This window comes from Pteropus alecto, unplaced genomic scaffold (genome assembly GCF_000325575.1).
Source record: "Pteropus alecto unplaced genomic scaffold, ASM32557v1 scaffold67, whole genome shotgun sequence".
Lineage (NCBI taxonomy): Eukaryota > Metazoa > Chordata > Mammalia > Chiroptera > Pteropodidae > Pteropus > Pteropus alecto.
The window spans coordinates 1,271,166-1,293,210 of NW_006441061.1; the positions used below are offsets into that span (position 1 = coordinate 1,271,166).

The 22,045-nt window shown below is 40.5% G+C and overlaps 1 protein-coding gene across 1 annotated transcript in view; it reads right to left on the minus strand.

Moving 5' to 3' along the window:
* PSMB7 (proteasome subunit beta 7) overlaps positions 1-22,045 on the minus strand; it is a 53,918-nt gene that overhangs the window by 24,738 nt on the left and 7,135 nt on the right. Inside the window, exons 5-6 of the mRNA XM_006917950.3 lie at positions 20,883-20,998; positions 2,459-2,517 (exon numbers count right to left, since the gene is read on the minus strand). Coding sequence (XP_006918012.1) covers positions 2,459-2,517; positions 20,883-20,998 — 175 coding nt within the window. The remainder of the gene's footprint in view (positions 1-2,458; positions 2,518-20,882; positions 20,999-22,045) is intronic.

Genomic DNA, 22,045 nt, shown 5'->3' on the forward strand with positions numbered 1-22,045 from the left:
GTACTGAAAGGAGATAAGCGGACTTAGTCATCCAGCCCTGCAGTCCCAAAACAGACAAGAAAGAAAAGTTATGCAGGGCTGCTTGCCCCAGAAAAACAGCCTCCTGGAAAGACGGAAAATAAAAAGTTTGGAAATTTGAAACCAAAACATTTCCAAGATTTCTATGCAAATGAAAACCAGAATGACACCGGGGCTGAATTCTCTTTCATAACAAAGAAAGTCACTAAAAAGGTGTCCTCTCAACTTTGTTCGGCCTTTCACTGAAACCACTTCATTTCATCTTCACAAAAGAAAGCAAGGTGGCCAGCAGTTTGCTGCTTGGGCTTCGCAATAAATTTTTTTTTGTATCTATTAACATGCCTTTAGACTTTTAAAGTATTATCTACTGACAGCTGTTACATTATTATTCACCTATTTACAATCTGCTTCAAGTTTCAATAACTTCAGTGGATAAAAAAATGACATGGAATTATAAATTGAAGCATTCAATCTGAAATGGGAATTTGGTCAACCTGTTTCAAGGTCTCACAGCTAATACAAAATATTAAGTGCTCTGGGTTACAGGTAAAATTGATCTAAGCAACAGTCTTTTGACTGATGATATTAGATGCGTTATTGAAGGGATAATCACATTTTCCCTCACTTCATATCAGTATTAAATTCATGGCTTCTGAATCATTTCAAATCTGAATTCTAAATAATGTAAAATTACTGTAGCAGAACGTTAAGTCACACTTAATATATCTAATACTTTCAACTTTCTGCAATTCTCATTTTTCTTTAACATATGGAGGTCCCAATCAATTGGAAATAGACAAAGTTTTCAAGGAAATGTGAAGAGATTAATGTGGTTTAAAGGAGGGCTTGACATTACTGAGGCTATTTTCTAAACAAAAGTCACCAGAGTCCCTCCTACGCCTTCGTCAGTCCTAACGGGTTCGTGGAGCTGTGGCGACAACTCTCCTTCAGTTACAAGACTGGGAGACCGTTTTTTTCTTTTCTTTTTAAGTGACCTAGTATATCTTTTTTTTCCTTTGTATTAAAAAAACCCCAAACAGAAAATAATGCTGATATAGGAATAAATTTTCACACTGAGAAGTGAGAACACAATCCTAATCTTATTTATAGTTGATACCTGAACCTGTTTACTATTCTTAATTAAAGAAAGACACTACTGTTTTTAGTATAAAACACTTAGCTAAATCCTATCTTTTGCCAGGTGTTTTTGTTCCTACAGATGTCCAAGACAGGGAAGAAATCTAGCCATCAGCAACTAAGTCACTTACGTGTGCTATCCTCAGGTACCAAGGGCGTAGGGGCTGCGGGCAGGAGACCCCTGTCCTGGCTGAGCAACACCCAAAACCCTATGTTCTCTGGCTCTCACGGCACTTGGCCCAAAACTAAAGGGCAGAGGAGCATCGGAGCTCCAATGACACTTGCTGCTCCAATGACAATGAGCTGGTGGAAGAACATAATATTTTACATATGCAATCCTCTCCAAGGATGAGTACGCATAAAGCATTGTCGAAAAGTAATTCCCAGAGACATGCTTTGGTATCTAAACAAAATACTGCGAAGGCAGAAACCTACACATTAAGAACTAGGATAAACCACTCATAAACAGCCTACCAATTACATAACACTAGTTGATACGACCATCAAAATATTACCATCTATCAAAAAAACCAAGAGAGATGATAAAGGACCTGAGCGGCTGCAAGGTGGTTTAGCAGCGAAGATAAAGCACAGTAGAGGAAGACTGCGGTACCACGAAGCATCTAAGAACACTGAACACTCCTATGAAAGTGGTAATGGGAGACCCGTGGGCTTGTTCCTGAAGATTTTGGGGGTGAGTGGTTGCTTAATGGGGGGGTACATCTATCATTAAAGAAGACTTAGGTGAATGCCATTCAGAAGATACCACCCTTTCCCACCACCAAAGAAAATATAATAAAAGAATGTTTTTATAAATATATCTAAGACACTAGATCCATCACACTCAGAACAGTCCCCATCTTCTGCTGCCAGATGCAGAACGATCGATAGGAATTTTTTAAACTGCCCCCATTTTCAGGCCAGGTCTGTGTGACAAACAAAGACATACACAGTTTCTCAATTCTTAGTGAGAACCAAAAACACCTGTCATTTCGAGATACCGTGACACAGAAAGCTTAGTGCAGTGGAAAATATTCTACATTGCAGCAGCATTTACAGCCAAGAAGATTCCTAGACAGCCCAAAGGCCAGAGAAGAAACCTGAACAGTGCTGGCTCCTCAAGCCCACGGCAGGGCCGCTCCAAAATGAAGCTTTCCCTGGCAAACACAGTATCTATGCCAAAGAGCATTCCAACTAACAACAGTGCAGTCCCGGCTGTGGAGGAATCGAGCATCGATTTGTAAATGTCTGACATACAACTGGAAAAAAATTTGAAAGAATAAAACTGTAGGGACTTACATACCTCCATATCTGGCCTAAACTTATCTTCAAACACAGCCATTGCTGCCAAGGAGCCAGAACCTGTAAGAAAAAGATGCATTTTTAGTGTATTTACCAACTCCCGGCTTCTCAAGTTTACCTCGAGGCAGCAAAAATGGCAAAACATGCCCAATGTCACATTCAAGTACAGTGTAAATATTAATCCTATAGGGCCACATAAACCAGGTAAACACTGCTCTTCAAAAGCCTGGAGTCACACTTACCACTATCCTGGGTACACCTGCAACTGGCCCTACTTCTACTACTCACAGGAGTAATTGTAAATTATTCACAATAAAATGCTGAAGCAGGAAAATGAGGTTATAGAGAATTTGTATTTTTTCAAAAAGTGAATGCCACATAATTTCATATCTCCTATGCTGTGAGTCTTATGCTCCACAACTGTGCCTTGGCAGGCGGCTGGGTATGGCACTAAATATCAAGCCAGTTAGAAAGAATAGACTGTTTTAATGAGCTGGCCCTGGTAGAGTCACCTTGACATGTGGGGAAGAAACTAAAGCACCAGCAATGGTAATAGGACTGTGAGCTGCAGCCACCAGGTTATTCCAGCTACAACTGTAAAACACTTTATTATGTGGCATTTATTTGGAGCTATTATTTTTAGTTTGTACTTTGAAGAGTAACAGCTGAGTAGACAAAATGACAGACAAAGAAACAAAAATTTATTATCACAATAGTGAATGGCTGAAAGGTTATGCTGCATAGATATTAACAGATAGCAAATTTCTACCAACAAAAGTAAGATGTAAAGTAAAGGCATTACAAATAAGTATGGGCTCCCTCTGAATGGATATAAAAGGCAGCTCAGCACTATTTGAAATTTTAAATTAAACTTGCTTTGTTCAGAAACCAGAGAACCTTTAGAAAACCATCATCTTGTCTTTACAGGGGCCTGGCAATATTTCAGGATACTCTACTTTTGGAGAGAAGATAGAGTTGCCCACAATTTTTTACTCCAATTAGAAGATTTTTTTGGCATTTATTACTTTTTAACTTGTTTTGCATAACACTATCTATTTAGCTGGGTCACAGAGAAAACCATATTTTCTATTTAAAATGATTTGTGTACATCGCTTGACCACCTCAATGGTTTAGCAAAGGAAAAAGGCAGCGATTAAACAGTTTCAAATGAGGTGTCCTGCTGATTTTATCAAGTCTGCTGAATGTATAATGAAAAAGGAGAAGCTGACAGCAATGCTGCATTGAGAAAATACAGACTACCTTATCTGAACCATTTAAGGAGGTCCAATTATAGATCAAATTTAAAGGGTAGAAACAGCAGATTTACAGACACAAATCAATGAACATGGTAATCCCAATGAATATGACAGATACTCCTGTTATGGAATATTGCCGTGGTTGAGGATCATTACCTTCACAGCACCGGATACATCACATCTAAAGCAGTAGGAAGCGTCAAGTGTAGACCGGCATTACAAGCAATGACTATTCATTTAGGCTTTGGGAGCAAAAGGCAACCCCATTTTCCCCTCTCAGAATTTTTTTCTCCTTAAAAAAATGGGGTGGGAGGTATCTAAAGAGATATTAAAAGCCATTTGGAAAGGATGGAAATTAAACAGGTATTAGACTAGAGCACCCAAATAAAACCAGGATATATACAAGGGCAAATTCACCAAAACCAAGCCTCTGACTTTCACAGTAAACGTGTCATTGAAAATCTGGAAACAGAATCCAAGTCCACCAGTATTCTGTGAGTCACATGTTTACCCTGAGATTCAGGAATCAAGAAAGTAACCTAAGTGTCTGGTTTTTTTTAAGGCACAGGTGAGAACCCATATCAGACTTAGTAAAAAAAAAAAAAAAAAAAAAAAAAAAAAAAACAGCAGTTTTGTATGGAAAACAAAGGACAGCTGTCATGAAGAAACAAGGAAATTGCAAATAAGGAAATCTCAGGGAAAAAAAAAATACTTCTAAATACAAAATGCTCCTGGCAAAGCACCCAACATCAGGCTTGCCTCCTCTAACCCAGTCCAAGACCATCTCTGTGAGGAGCCCAAGGGTAAATGCACCAGAGGCCTGCAACAACCATTAAAAAAGGATAAGGGAAGGGCGAGTATTTACCCAAGAGCCAACAACTTTGTGGAAAACTGGAATCAATCATTGTAAAAAGGAAACCCAAGTTAACTTAAAAGCATTTTTCCTTAAAAAATTACTAACCCTGTTTTTTCTCCTTGGCCATTCTTTCTTTGACAGTCTCACAGTAAATAATTAGTTTGACACTCATTTTTCCTGGCACATATATTTCCTTCTGCTTAGCTCCATCCAACATTTTAAGAAATAAAAAATATTTCCCTCCCAATATAATAATTCTTCCTTTATCAAAAACTTTTTTTCCTGCTTAGAAACAATGCTGCAGATGAAATTTCTATAAATGGAAATGACATGCAAAATCTAAAGTCTTAGAACAAAAAGTGCCTGTCCAGTGTGGGGATGGCTCTTACATTATCAGAGACAGTGATTTTTTTTAAGCGCTGGGAGATGTATGACAGGTAAACACAGAAAGGACACAGGGATCCTTATCACATTGTATTTCTGCTTCCCTTTTTACACCACGCCCTTCAACACATACTCCAACCTACACACACACAAGTGTACACACACACACACATGTGAACACACACATACACACACAGTTTCTGGATAGCAGGAGCTTGCTAAACTGCATGATTCTGCTTCCCCTGAGATCAAAGATAAGCAAACTCCAAATAAACTTGAAATAAAGAAAAATTCAACATTAAAAACAAGTTCTAAATCACTTGCAAATCAGCTCCTGCTCCCAGTTTTTTAGGAAAGGAGGACTTTGGCGCCCCCTTTTCAGAAATACATGGAAGTGCTAGGACAACTGACTGTCAACAGGTTTCCAGGAAACTGAGTGTGTGTCTGCTCTGCATGTGTGTCTGCTATTTAGAAAACTGAAGTCAGAATTTCATATATGACTGCAGTTGCCCAAAGTGGCAAGAGAACAAGATGCAATTTCTCACGTCATTTCAAGGCCATGTAACTAGAGGAAAGAACAAGGAGCTGGCCATTAAAAAGAAAAAAAAATAGTGAACTCAATGAGACCAGTATTCTTTAATAATTTCACTCAAGTTTCCTAGATTTTGTCTCGACACCACTTAAAACTCCATGTATACAATAAATTGTCAGACAGATGCCATACTAGCATAGTATCCATGTGACCTACAAAACATTTAAATATTCTATCCCATTTTCCCCAGAAACTATAATAATGTCCTGAGACATTCCATTATTTCAGCATCAACCTACCTAACCTGGCACTTTCATACCCAAAATCAAGGCAAAAGTCTTTTGAAGGAACACTTACCCTGATTTTCTGCTCCTAAAGCATCACCTTGATCAGTCAGAAGTGCCCGGTTTCCCGTTAAGAAATAAATGAACAGAAAAGCTAGGGGACAGTGTACACGGTACAAGGGCCTCTGCTTTACATGGCAGGCACGGCAGGCGAAGGAAACGCGTATCAAGGGGATGTGCTTTCCGCCAGTGCAGGAGGAGCTCCAGCAACAAGGGGTGAGGCCTGCCCTCGAAGAACTTACAGAGGGAGGAGCAGGGAGCCAAGGGGGAAGAAACAAGCACTGTATCGAGCATCCACCAGTGTGCCACACATCATGTCATTTGATCATCCTCAGAGCAACCCATTACAGTGACAAAGCTTCCAGTTTAGGATTACAGAACAAGTACAGGGCAAGATTTCTGTCTCAGGTGTGATCCTATGTCACTCTCTCCTACACAAAGTTCTACATGCCACATCAGTTCAGAGCAGACACACGTGACCTTCCATGACCAGGTCTCTGTCTCCCTCGGCCCCCTCTTCCTCCCCAAAACACACACACTTGACACTCCCCCAGCACTAAATTGACAATAATTTCCTAAATGCTCATACTATTTCAAGCGTATCCCACCTTGGCATATAGTAGTTTTTGCCCCTTGATAGTCAGTTCACAGAACTCCTAGTCACCCTTCAAGTCCCAGCTGAGAGATCACCTCTTCCCAGAAGCTTTCCTTGACCACCACGCGCCCATGAGAGTTTATCACTCTCATCGACGCAACTTGCCCATCCTTTCACATCTGCCTCCCTCACGCTGGCTGTCTGGCGCACAGCAAGTGCTAAATGGAATCTGTTCAATTAAATCGGGCTGATTTGAGCACAACTGTCCAAACAGAAGAGTTGGGGAAACTCTGAGCTGGCCCTCAAGGAGCAGTGACAGTAGTAAATGCCTTGATAAAGTGTAAGAGAACATTTACTGCCTAATTTACCATACTGGGATGAATATAAGACAAACTCAAATGTAAAGCAAGTTCAATTTTCAAAAAGAAAAAAATCCACAAAACCATGTCCTATTATGCATCCTAGTCTGGTCCAAACCTCTGTGATGATATCACAGGAGTGAAATCCTTGGATTTCTGCATTTTATTACCAATGCTGTCTCATCAGTAGCTCCCATGTAGCTGCTCCTTAGCAACCTCCACCAAATCTGCCTTTATCAGCCCACCCACAGTTACTGAGTAGCCAGTGTGGCTTCCAGAACAAAGCTCTTTAAACAGAAAACCGAGGTACAACTCAGTGACCAGCATTTAAAAAGAAGACTGCGTAAGACACAGTGATGGCTACCTTGTTACCCACTGACTTACCTCCAGCATCCACTGTCCTCCAAGCTCACCCATGTGACCCCCACACACACACCCTGCTCAACCACTCCCAACTCCCAAAGTACCCAGCACCAAACCACCCAACAGCCAGAGCTGTGGGGAGAGACAGGGCTGGGGGAAGGACACACAACTGCTCTGCACTCTCGACCCACTGCAGCCACCCAGGCAGGCACCGCTTCGTACTGGCTGCCCCGTTTGGTGTCATTAAAAGAATTCCTCCTGCAACAGATGCCCCTGTGAGTCTCGGAAAGCAGCCTGCTTCCCGTCCCTGTCAGGGCCTGCCTCATCCACACACCTTCAAGATGACACTGTGAGTTGCCCACATTGCTGACCTCTAGGAGAAGGGGGTCCCAGGCACAAATGCCACAAGGGGCCACATCTCCAGCCAATCTTCTTAAAATATCTGCTCTTATTAATAACAGGACACTGGTTTAAAAAAAAAAAGACTAACTCCCATAAACAATGTAAAACATAAGCCCTCAAACTCAGAAAAATGTGTGTAACATACAGGACATTAATAACTGAGAGCTCACAGAAAAATAACATCAGTACACCAACAAAGAAAGAAAACAGCAGCTGACAAAAAAAAAGGCAGAGGCCTACACACATTTAGAAACACTGTTCAAGTTCACTAGCAATCAAAGAAATACAAATTGAAATTAACCATTTTTTTGCCTTTTAGATTAGCAAAAATTAAAAAGAGTAATACCCAGTGCTGACAAAAATGCAGTGAAATGGGTACTTTAATATACTTGTAGAAGTAAAAATGGATAGAACTTTTAATGGGCAACTTAGAAACATCAATCAGAAAGCATAAAGCTGTACTCCAAACTAGGAAATCTACTACTAGTTATTCTAAAGAAAATAATGGACAAGAACACAAATTATGTATGTAAAAAGATCACCATTTAGATTAACAAAAAAAAAAAAAAGGGGGGGTGTAAACGTAAAGATCCAACAATCAGGAGATATGGAAAATAAAATACTATACAGATGTCCAAAGATATAATATTTTTTTGGCAGTAGAACAATGTCCATAATCTAATATTTAGTGAGAAACAAACATGTTCCAAAACAATATTAATATATATGCTTCTATAATACATATTATAAAAATCTAGAAGAATATAAATCAAAAATATTATGCTTATTTCTGGGTGGTACTATTTTCTTTTTGCTTACTTGTATTTCCTTATTTTTTTTCAAAAACCATGAATTACTTGTAATTTTTTAAGGTATAAACTTGGAGAAAATAAGAATCTGACATCGTGGAGAAATGAAAAAGATAAAAAAAGCAAAATGACCAAGACCTTACCAGCTGTCACAGTCTTGCTGTGTAACGTAGCAGCATGCAGTTTATTCCTGAAATTTGTATACAGGGGACTGAAGGTCAATCCATGCATGAGTCAATAATCCCAAGTAACGACAGCAATCAATCATCAGAAACAAACAAACATACCAGGTCTCTCTATCAGCATCCTTAGAAGGGCTTCCTTAGGACAGTCCTAGAGGTAAAAGCATCCTAATAATCAAGTCTTTTGAGTATATCAGTGCCAAGCCACTTACCCAGAAGTCTACTCTGTGCCCAACAAATGACTAAAAGGACCACAACAAACACGGTGTTTAAGAACTTTCAAAGCAGTCATGTCAGTGTTGTCTGCTCTTCAGACAGGGCAGGTAGCAGGAGTCTCATTTGATGAAAAGGGAGACTGACTCTCGGAGATAAGGAGTTTGCCTGGATCACAGAGCCAGTGATTAGCAGATCTGGGAATCTGCACCCAGATCATTCAGAATTTAAAGTGTCTGACATTCTTTCCATTCAACCATGTTACCTCTTAAATCACAAAGCTTAAAGCTTAAAATCAAGATTAGCAAGTAAGCACAGAAGCAGCTAGATTTTCTTAGCTCTCCACCCCTAAAAAGCACGCTTTCTAGCTTGCTTTTTCTTCAGATTTCAGAAACAATTACCACACATCTGGATATAGTTAATTTGTGTTGCTTTGCTTGGAAATTCAAATGAGACTGAGATTTTAGTTAAATGTCTTAAATGATTAAACAGATGCCACTCACTGTTTAGCAATGCCACTCAAGTATCTGTTCTGGGTATTTATGTTAATATAGCTCCATTCAAAAAAAAAATGAAATTAATCTCCATTTTCTAAAACCTCTAAAGGTGTTTATCTACATTAGTAGCTCAATTTGAACCTAACTTTTTCTGAGAGAACAATTCAGGACAAAATATGAAATATATCAAAAAAAATTTACTATCTAAAGATAATGCTTTTACTTGCTCTATATAAAACATCTGCATCAATATGGCTTGAGGACAGTGGATTATTTTTAAAACCATGAACGTTATTTTTATAGAGTTCATTAAAGAACTAAATCAAATAGCGATTCTAGAAATGATGTCATCAGACATGCTGAAGAAACAATAAGACTGAAATAATTTTCTGAAACCTGCTGCTCTAAGTCAAACTCTAGGAAGGATCTGAAAGGCAACTGGTAGAAATTTGCTTTTTCTTGTAAGGTCTATGCTCACGACTCTCAGATTGGGGACAGAGAAAACAAGGGAGAAAATCTACTGAGGGCCTTATAGGTCCTGGACCTTGAGCTCAAGTGATATAGATATTTCCCCATTTTACAGACAAGGAAACTGAGGCTCAGCTAGTTTAAAGGCAATACAGTCAATAAAAGTGGAGCCAAGAGTCAAGCCTGGGTCTTGTGGCTCTTAAGTCCATGCACCTTTCAGAAGAGCAACTTCTCACTCATTCCTTCAAACCATGCCAATGCCCACCTGGCAGCAGGCTCTGGAGACACACAGCTCCAGCATTTCCTCGCTCTTTTCCCCCAGCACACCGCCAAGGCCCTCTGAGACCTGCAAGGCTGCCCAGCTACTCCCAGAGGCATCATCACATCAAGCACAACGTGAATGCTGGCCCGGAAACGGCTCGGTGCAGCAGCCCTACCACCCCAGCTTCCTCCCCTGCACAAAGGGGATAAAGGCAGAATGTATCTCCTTGTGACCTGAGCAAGATGATGCATTTAAAGATGAAAGGCTGGCACATAGTAAAAGCTCAATAAAAGCTAGCTATTGTAATTGCTCTAAGACAAGGTCCTCGTCCTCCAAGAGCCATTTTATACGATCATTCTCGATAAGTCCCAGGGTTGGCAGCTTTAATGGAAACAGAGGTCTTTAAAATCTCTTCTTTCAAAGTTATAAAGTTCTGAGAAAAAGCTGGAAATGAATTTCTACAGCTTTTCCCCAAATCAATTTAACCAGATCTTTTCAGGAAAAAGAAAAAAAAAACAAAACGAAAATCCTGCCCCGGCTAAGGAGGGGTCCACTGTAAGCACCCAAGGACCTGTTCGCCACGGTGGCCTGCCAAGGTGTAAGACGTACGCAGCGATGAAAGAGTCACACACAGAACTTCCTAATCCATCAGTGTCAGCTCTCCCCGACAGAGTGCTTACTCACTCTTGCTCATTGTTAGTCAACTGGCCACTCATCTTGGGTAAAATTTGGTGTTTTCCATAGCCCCGTGGATTGGGATCATTTTTCACTTCGTTCCTGTCTACAAGACCTAGTCTCCTGGTGCTGGTTTTTGCTCTGGAGGCCAATGCTGCCAATGTGTGAAGAGCTGATTTATGAATATAAAACAATGTTGGTGCCAGGGGACCACATTCAGCCACTAGAGAGCAGTGAAGCACCTCTCATGGCTGGGGAAAACTCACAACACTGAGTTGAAGTGGTTTAATTGTATGCATGCATTTCATTATCAGTCTTGGCCAAAAGCTTCCAGGCGAGGCAGGCCAAGCAATCAGACAATCTTGCATGGGTTGCTGAAATCTGGATTTGTCCTTTGTCAGCATAAACAGTTTAATTTGATGTTTTCACTCCTGAGTAAGCACTGAGTATTACATTTAAACCCCTCGTGAGGGGGAAGAATGTTTCCTTTTCATCAGCAAATGTACCTCAATGTTAGAGAGTCTAGCTTTTATTTTCAATAAATTTTTAAAAATTATTCCACTTAATATACCTAGAAATATTTTTAAAGCATGTATTTTCACTCGAAATTAATTTCTTAAAAAATAGTTCCTTTTCTAAATGTAGCCAAAAAGAGTTAAATAATTTAAAACACCACTCGAACAGAGATTTTTCTTATAACTGTACGTGTAACATCTCATTGACCTGACAGGTTATAAATACTTATTCCTAAGAAAAGACTAACAATCGGGGCATCCAGGCTTAAAAAGTGAAAGGTTTTATTTTATTAATGTGTTTTAAAGAAATGCCACAAGGTACGAGGACAGAAAATTGTTCTCCTTCAAAATGAGGAGTCACTTAACTCCATGTTGAGGGGATAGGATGGCGGGTAAAAATTACCTTAAATATGCCTCATAATCAGTCTCCCGCAACTTCAGGTCCTGCCCGGAAATGCGTTCTCACTCAGCACGCACTCTGCTGAGCACAGGGCACGCACCCCTCCCTCCTGCTGCAGGAGCTCACGGGAGTCTGAGCTGAGTCTTTCAAAGGCATCCTTTATTCTGGTCCACTTTCTAAAATAACTTTCCAAAGTGCAGGTTATCCCACTTTGCAGGTCTTGCCAAGTTTTCCTGTCCCTCAGAACACTGAAGGACAACCACAGAGTTTAATAATTTCTAAAACACATCCCGTCTTAATCATAAGTAAAGGTTTATCTTGTCCATACAGCCTGTGTGCAAACAATAAGAAATCCTACTTAATAAAAAAAAAAAAAAAAACGTGTAAAGTGCTGTATTTTTTCTCAATTTACCTGTGGACTAGATGCCATGATCTCCATTTTACAGATGGGAAAACACGAAGTTCAGAGAGGTAAAGGAAACCACCCAAAGTCACACAGCTAAGGCAAATCCGGCTGACAACAAATCCCTAGTCCTTTGAACTCCACTGTGAAAAGTCCTCTCATGCATAAAATGACTTTCCACTTAGTATGTACAACAAGAAAGTAAAAGACCATCGAGCCTAGGTTATCGAACTATAAAGGCACTTTTCTGAAGCAGAGTCAATTCTGAAACAAGAGCAGGTAAAGATGAATCAGTTACCTCTCTCTCTGAGGTGGAGTTTAAAAACAAAGGACTTAAAACTGCAAGCACTGCATTTAACTGTTCTGAAACATACTCCTGGCATGGGCTTTTACTTAATTGTATAATAAGGACTGAACCCAAGTCAGAAAAGACTTGATGGCAAAATGTCAGAGAAGAAAAAACAGGAAGAGTAGCACCCTATGTATTAAATCAAAACCTCACCATGTTACCTACCATAGACCTTTAACATTTTCTATGCAGAATCAAGAACTAAGTCCGCTCTAATTAAAACAGATTAAGAACTAGCAAAGGCTGTCTATATTACATGCCCTGCAACAATATGATGAATTTTAGAAGTAAATACGTTCTCATTTCCTAACATACTGGCACCCTCTATTGGTTTAGTACCACCTTTACAGTAACAACCAGGAATCAAGACGCGTAACTCCACTCTCACGGGCTTTTGGTTCCCAGATGTTTAATTCCTGGCATTCCATAGCGGCATAAATTTTAAGATAGAAAATCCATACACTATACATTTTAAATCTCATGAAATCTTCCTTATATTAATGAAAGCAGGGAAAACGGCTGGAGAAATCTTAGTACACAGAACTGCACAGAGAATGTATTAGCACTAAAATTATCAAAATGCCACGTACCAAACATCTATGCTGTGCCACATACCAAGAGTTTTACGTATGGTATCTCACTTAATCCTCACGCATTTCCCACAGGACAGTTCCTCAAACCACTATTTTACAGAAGACATCAGTGCTCACACTCAAGAGCTAATAAATGTTGGACTTAGGTTTGAACCCAGTTCGACTCCAAAGACCAGCTCTTTTCAATGTCCTACACTACCTCAAAAAATGACACCAGGACAACAAATGCACAGAAAAGGCACCAGGTGCTTTACAGAGCGTGTTCACACATAACATGACACTGCAGCATCTCAAGAGCCCTGTGAACTTTCCAGGTCAAAAACAACTAGCTTCTTCCTAGAAATGAGGAGTTTGAGGTTCAGAGAGATTAGGTGACTCCCTGGTCAAGGGACAGAACTGCCGCCAGGGCTTCCACCTTTTTCTAGGATTCTAGGTTATATCTCAGATGGTTACAAAAAGCCCACTCTGAGTGGTCATTTCTGGTGGGCAGAGCTCTCTACAGAAGGGGGCTCCCTCCACAGCACAGCCCCTGACCCACAGAGGGCAGGGGCGGAGACTCACTCCAGTACTGATGGAGACACAGGCTTGAGGGCCCCCTGCACAGTCACACGACCCATACAGGTCAGGAAAAGAACTGTCCAGCAATGCCAGAGCTATGAGGTCCACAGGCCCTCTGAGATGGCGCTCAGGGAGGCCTGGGAACTAAATACAGAACTGCTCAGTTCGCACCTGATTTCAGAGTTGGAAATGAATGTGGAAAAACAGTTGCATCTTGTAGCACACTAATTTGATCCAGTGCAGAAAAATTTTCAAAACTGAGTCATGTGGAGATGTCAAAATGTCTGCACAAAGGTTGCACTTCAGTGTAAAAAACAGAGAAAATGGCAGGCCTGAATTCCCTATCAATGTTCCTATGTTCCAACCTAATTCTAAGATTCTTTTTTGCCCGCAAGGTGAGACACTGGTCTGTTTACTATTCTGTCCTGAATCTTTTCACTGGCTAGGGGGCTTCATAAATTGGGACTTAAGAGGTACATCCCAGTAATTAGGAAACAGCAGAACCAGTTTATCTGGAGATCGAATTTTACTTGGATGGCCCTGGCAGTGACCCCAAGTCCTCTCTAATGATGCATATCAATGTTTATTCCTTAAGTCAGTATTCCTAAATTGTCCAAGGGCCTCATTTCCAGGAATGTCATGCTTGAGATTTTATTCATATTAATTCTCTATGTGAATAAGTGGGCAAAAACAAACATTGCATATACCTTGCCGCTGCTGCTGCGAGGAACACTGCCAAACTAACAGCAAAAGATGGTCCCCAAGCTTCTCCTGACACTACTTCAGTTTGCCTAATAAAGGAAAGCTGGCAAATTAAAAGAAAATAAGCTAATTAATCTGAGAATAAAAAACCTACATTCTACCTATAAAAAGTAAAACTATAACCCTGTGCTCTTAATAGAAAGTCAAAGAATCTTGCCCAGCTTTCAACAATCACACTGATAACTGATCACCCGCAATCTCTCACAAATTATTCTCTTAAAAATAATAATAATTAAATGAAACCCAAGGGGCCCTTCTTTTTGAGAATAAACCAAATCATATTTGGTCTGGACCACGGGCCACACACCACTGAAGCAATACCACAGCCAAGGAGGAACACTCCCAAACACCTGGGTTCCTATCCCAGATCACGCACCTCCTGGATGTGGGGCCTCAGCATACCTCTCTGAGTCTCAACTTCCTTATCTCTAAGACAGGGATGGTAGTACCCACCTCACAGTCTTGCAAAAATTAAATCAGTAAAGCATCTCACAACACCTGCTGGCACAGCAGCTGGAAAGCTGCTGGATGAATGTTGCTCTCATTATGGTCGACATCACGTCCACAGAAAAGGTTTTAGGGCAGAAGCTGTCCAAGAGTCATATCACAAGGAGTTTGTTCATTCTCCTCGAGTAAACCCTGGGGAAGGTGAGCCCTCAGAGAAAAGGCTCCTGGACCTCACGCTCTGCGAGCTGTGCCAGCATGTTAAAGATGTGCAGAGCAACACAGGTGTCTTCTAGTCAATGCAAATTAAGAGTAGCCTTCAGGCACCTGGCTAGTCGCCAATACAAGCCCACGGTAGACAAAATTTAGACACCCTTGTCCTACGGGTAATTTTAGCTTCCAGCTTTTACCGTCAAATCATTTGATGAAAAAAGATTAATTTCAAAAAAGTTTTGTTTTTATTTCTCATAATAAAAAACTTATTTAACTAAAGCTTGAGAAATTACTGAAATATTCATTTTCTCACTTAAGCTACACGTATGGAAAGCCTCGCTTCACAGTGAATGTTAACGCTCCATGGGAAGATTTCATTTAGGAGGGCCCTCAATTTTACCTGCAGTTTGAGATGTGGTAGCTCGCCCAAAATAAATAAGGTAAATTAAAACAAAGCCCACCAAATATTGGCAATTCTGTGGGTCTCGCTCAAAATCCAGCTCCCCATCTCCTTAGGGAAAAAAAGAAAAAAGAGTAACAACAAGAACCGTCATTACGAAGAAAGGCAGCACCTCAGTTACTACCACTGGGAAAAATGCATGCAAGCCGGACTCGAAAGTGAACAATGACTAAAAGAAACTACAAGAATGACAAAGGCAAAGCCAGGGCCGTACAACTGTATTTTCTTTCATTGTCTGGGAAAGAGCTCCTCTTCCAATGGACTAGGATTGGGAAAAAATAAATAACACCCATGTTGTCCTGGGGTGGTAGAATTGTGTAAAATTTTTTAAATTTGCCTTTGATACTATAAAGCTGTTTTAGTAAATATTGTCTGTTAATATACAGGACGGAAAATCTGCATAGGCCAGTCAAAAACAGGCAAAACAAATAAAATGCCCTTTGCAAATTTGTATATTTTCAGTATTTAGAAGCAAAGCTTAATAGCTTAATAAAGTAACATCTTTAAGATGATAAAATCAAAGCAGCTATGTTTTACTGGGGCTTACTGGAGCTGGAAGATAAGGGTTCAAATCCCAGCTTTGCCATTTACAGACAGAGCAGTAAGAGGCAAACTGAATCTCATTTAAGTTTCAGGTTTCTCATTAATAAGATAGCAATGACAGCATCCCTTGGATAGAATTTTAACTGAAAATAACGTGACAGCACGAGCAGACTGGCACAGAGACACTCCATAATGTACTTTAAATTTAAACTAATAGTAAGCTCAAAAAAAATGCAATGCTTTGTGCTAAACTGGGGCCACAAAAATGGAACACAATCTAAACCTCTATTCCAGGGGTACTGTGAACTGTCAGTTCACAAAAAGAAACAGCAGCTAAGATTTCTAACTCTAAGTTTCAGACATTCTTTGGCACAAGCAAGCTAGAAGATCAGAAAATTAATTCACCATCAAATATTCATGGAGTCACACAGGACTCTGTGAGACTCTGAGAGTAAGAAACTGATTCTCAGAGATCACAAATTTTCACAGGAGCAGGGGAGACAGGGGAAAGCAGAGTATGGACAAGGCTGGAATTGTGTTTCACACCAAACGCCCTGAGAGGAACGTACACCTGAGCCTGGGCCAGTCACAATGGCTTCCCGACTAGACCTGGCTGAGCAGGAGGAGGAACACTCCAGGCAGAAAAGGCGTTTCTGGAGAAGGCAGCCCTGCAGCGCTGTGGTGTGAAAGCCTGTTTGATCAGTGGGGGCCTGCTATACAAGAGGGACCCGAAAAAGGGTCCAGAGCCCAACCAGAAAGGAGGTGGCCCCAGGCGGAGGAGTTACTCCAACACCACCACGGTCAAGAGCCACAGAGATGAGCACTAAGGAAGACAGGAGAGGACGGATGACAGAGACCCGGAATCTAGTCTAACCGCGGGCTGGTTTCTGAGTGATCCCTCTACTATCAGTGGCCATTCCTACTGCCTGGACTCATCCACGCCCTCAACATCTGGCCAGCTGTAATCTTCCTCTCTGCCTCCAGACTCCCCATGCCAATCCTCCTCCCTCCAGCTGTCGGACTGTTCTTTCTAACAAGCGAATGTTACCCTCTCATTTCTTGGCTTGAAAACATTAGATGGAAACCTCCAGGACAAAATCAAAACAACTCAGGCTGTATGATCAGGACCCTCTCCGGCTTGCTTCCCAGCCTCCCCTCTGTTCCCCTTCCCTGGACGTCCATGTCTTTGCTTCTGCTGCGCCCTTAGCATGGAACGCTCCCCCACCCACTGCACTTGCCTCGCCCACCCAGCAAACTCTGGCCTTTCAGTTTCTTGACCACACCAGTCCCTTGTACACCACAGGGCCTGAAAAGTCTTTCCCATGGGGGAAGAGAGTGGGGACGCAAACCCCTCGTTAATCTCTACTTATCCTCCAGGTCTCAGCTTGTGTGACTCCTTCCCATCTTTCGCCCACCAGATTGGCAAGAGTACCCAGTACTGGTGAGGCTGTAAGAGAACAGCATCCTCACATTCTCTTGGTGGGGGGATAAACTAGTGCAATCTTCCTGGAGGGCAATTTGGCAGTAGCTCTCAAAAGGTAAAACATGCTGCATGGCCATCTGCCACTTTACTGGGCTGCCCAGCAGCCGTTCCTCCTTCCTACGTCTGGGGAACCCCCTGGCCTTATGAGTGGGTGACTGAGCATCAGAAGAACCCACTCTCCCCCGTAAGGAGCTCTCTGGCGGTGAGCAAGACAGCAGGAAGACCCGGTTCCTGCAGCAGCCGGGGCGGGAGAATGCGTAGCAAGCCAGCGCCCAGCACCAGCTATGTCAGCGGTCGGGAGCATTCTGTCCTCGCCCACAACGGCCCATCCTGCAGCATGACTTCTGACACTGTTCTTGGCCCCAAACCCAGTTCCTGCCCTCCCAGCTATTCTGTGAGCCTCCTTCCATCCCTTAAAATAATTCCCCTTTTCCTTAAATCCTCTGGTGATTCCAATGCTTGCAACAGGGAATTCTCAGCAATACATGCACACACCCTAGCCAGAAAGGCCACTACTTGGAATTTATCTGAAGTATGTACTTACACAAATACACCAAGACACATCTGTTGCAAAAATCCGAAAACCAAAATATCCGTCAATAGGCGGATGGGTCATGGTACAGCCATATCATGTAATTCTATGCAGCCGTTATCAAAGATAAGATATAGAGCTACATGCGCTGATACAAAAACTTCTTCAAGACAAGTTAACGGTGAGGAAATAGTATGTATAACATGACCTCATCTGTGTCTTTCTAATAGGGATAGAGAGATAAATGACAAATGATAGAGATATCTGAAGGTGTATCATAAAACATTTTCTAGGGGAAAAAAAAGAACACATAAGAAACTGGTTACTTTAGTGGAGGAATATGAAATAAGAGACTTAATTTTCATGCAATATTTTTTCCCACTTGAACATTTTGTCGACTTTATAAATTACTTTCATTAGAAAATGTTTTAATGTCTCTTGACTAGTAAAGACTTCCCAAACACCCATTATCCATATGCTCCTTCCTGTTATTCTCTCCTATTACTGTTCTTTTCCTCCAAGGCACTTAGCACAGTGCATTCTTTTAGATTAATGTATATTTACCTGTTTGATTCCTGTCTCCTACATAAGGCTATATGCTCTGAGGGCAGGTGCTACGTTGACCACTATATTCCCAGCACCCAGCACAGGGCCTAGCACATAGTAGATGCTAAAAAAAAATCTGATAAATAAACGAAAGTAATTTATTCTTCTTTTAAGATTGAATTCAAGTGAAGTGAAGCTTTTCCTGAAATCCTCCAGTTTAGATGTGACCCTTTCTCCCTTGGGCCATCACCCTTGTCAGTTTATACATCTGTCTCCCCATTATACTGAGTATATTGAGGGCAAGAAGCCACACATTCACCTTTATCTGTGGAGCCTGCTCCAGCGCCTTTACACAGAGGGCCCTCAAGTAATGGGTGAAAATGAATAAATGAACAAATTAAACCTCAAAGTAAAAATTTACTCATGTATTAAAATCAGATGTTACTGATATCATAGTCTTCTCAATCTGGTCTCTTAAGATAGCAAAACTAGAATGTGTGGACTAATGATTTCTAAAGAGAATTGTGCTATAAACTCAAAGCTCTGGAACCTTTACCCTGGACTCACACAGACTTAGAGAAATGCAAGACGCCATTCGCCAGGACAGAGCACAGAGTGGGGTCTGCGGGCACAGACACAAATCTGCTGGACCAGTCACTTTCGACAACTTTTCCTAAATTCAGAATTATGCTCATAAATTACTACAGTTCAAAAGCAAAAGAAACCAATTCAATTTTCCAGTCTTAAAAATGAAACTGCTCCATATCAATATTAAATTTCCAGAAATCGGTGATTTACTAAGATGATTTAAGACAAGATACTAAAAGATTTAAAGGTGGAGGGTTATGATATCTGCTATTTACTCTGAAATGGTTCCACACACAAAAAGTTAGTAATAATAATAACGTGTGAGACAATGAAAACATATAATAATGTAAAAATAATGTGAGAGAATATGGTAAAATGTTAATTGAGAAATATGAATAAAGGGTATATAGGATTGTTCATTGTACATTGTTACTTTTCTGCAAGTATAATATTTTTTAAGTAAAAAAAGAGGAAAAGTACTTAACAGAAAAGGCTATTCCACCTTTATATGTAAATGCATCAGATGGAGAGAAATAGTACTTTCATCAAGATAACAAATACATATGAATAAAGCAATTCAGAACGATTCTAAAATTACTATAAGTATCTTCATTTTAAAATAATTGCAAAGATTCATCCATATGGTATCTGGGGGTAAATCACTCTCCCCACAAACAGGGAACATCTGTTGTATAAAAACCTTCTTAAAGGCTGCATAAGACAATGGAACAGCAAAGTCTCAAACTGGCAATTTCCAAACTATTCAAGGCAGCAGTGTTCCTAGCTCTGCAGAGCCAAGGTACCATGACAAAAAAAATGTAACAGGTAAGCAATAGCTGGAAAACCGCCAGCTACACATGGCCTATTCGAATTTCTGGACCTATACAATTTGACTCAGAAATTTAACATAAAAGCTAGAACTTAAAAATTCCAATTCTTCTAAATATAGATTTATCACTTTTTTGGTTCATTAAAAAATATTTTTATCTAGCACTTAGAGCTAAAATACAAAGGTAAAAAGCTGATCTAAAAAGAGTAACTACTATTTATAGGCCAGGCACTGGACCAGATGTTATATACATTATTTCTAATCATTATAACCTGGTACGCATGGGACTATTTTTGATACCATTTCACAGATGAGAAGTCGAGATTCAGAAAGAAATTAAATGCCCATGATCCCTCAGAGATTAAGTGGTAAAGGGGGACTCCGGTCACTCCAGCTTAAAGAAAAAAATCTGCATGTGCCAGGCCCGTTCCCTCAGCGAGGCCTCCACTCTGGCCCTCCCGCTGCCCAGGAGGCTCACCTATTCAAACCTTTTTACAAGACTTGCTGTGGCCTTCCATTCAACACACGGGTCTGCCTTCCATCCCAATACTGCAAGTCCCCTCACCCTGCATTAATTTTTTTTAACTTTTTGTTTTGAGATAATTATAAATTCACATGCAGATGTTAAGAAATAATATATCGAGTTCTCATATACCCCTGAGCCGGTTCCCCTCAAAGATAATATCTTGCATAACCGTGATACAATATCACCTGCATTTTTTCACCTGGTATTTATCACTAAAAAGTGATATTATAGTAGCTGTTGTTATTGTCCACTCTCACTAAAAAATAAACTCCTTGCAAGCAAGAATCTTTATCAAACTTTTGTTCACTGTTATATCCCAAGCACAAAGAACAGGGCCCAACTAATAAGAAGAGCTCAATAACTATTTGTAGGATGAATCGAAGCACTGCACTGAACTGTCTCCTCTAACAGGAAATCGACCAGCTTTTTAACAGACCACCTTGGTGAATAAGAGGATTCTGAATCAGGGAAACATTACACTTACCCATGGTGACATAAGGCAACTTATCAGTTGATCCATGAGGATAGATGCTGTAGAGGTGAGGTCCAGTAACATCTACGCCCCCCAAAACTAGGGCTGCACCAATGTAACCTTGATACCTGGTTATCAGAGTATGCATAAGAGAGAGGAAAAAAAAAAAAAAGAGCCCACATTATATCACTGTAACTTAACCAAAAGCTATATGAGAAATCAGAAAATACAAAGCTTTTCTTACACTGCTAGTGTTTCATTAAGTGGTTACTGTTTTGATGGGAACAAAATGGGGAATGGAATGAACTTTAGTTCAAATCTATTATCGGCCAAAAAAAACTAAATCGTATGAGGCACTCCACTACCTTATTTCATCTCAGTCTCACGTCCCCCTTTAAAAGGGCTCTGTAATTCTCACTTCAGAGGAGATAAAACCAACCCAAAGACATTAAGTACTTGTCTCAGAGCCAAGCTTTGCTTACTGCAAAGATTATCAGCATCCTTCCCATCCACTTCTCCGTGATCAGTAGATGAGCTCCCAAGTTAACAATGAGTTGCTAAACTCAAGCTGTTCAAATTATCAGCCTCACCACAGCCTCACAGGAAAATGGCTAAGGTCAAAACACCTTCCCTTTAAAGAAATTCAGAAAAGTATAATCATAAATATGAGCTCATACTGAGTAAAAGAGAAAAGTATTTCATCATTCAGGGAAGCAAATGATGAAATAACTCCATGAGAGCCTATAAAACCCATTGCTACCGCCCACAGGATAAAGCTATACCTCTCAGGAACATGGACAGGAATACATTTTCCAACCCACCTCACTCCCGCCTCTGTTTAATTGTGCACATATTTGCTCCTTTGGACCCTTTACCTGGCTGGTTTTTCACTTCTATAGATTGCTTTCCCTGTATTTGGTTCAATTGTTTACCATTAGAATTGCTACGCTTGATAAATATACTGGATTTAAAATTCTCCACTGAGAGCCTTTAGCTCATTGGGAAGAAAAGAAAAATGAAACCAACACATGTGGAATTTGCCTAATTATATAATCATTAAAACTGAAATAATTAACACAAGAACCAATCAAAGTCATAACTTTAGATTGTCTGAGATAAAGCTACCCATCAGGAAGCATTCTAGGTAAACAGAATAGTCAAGTCCAATATTTCCT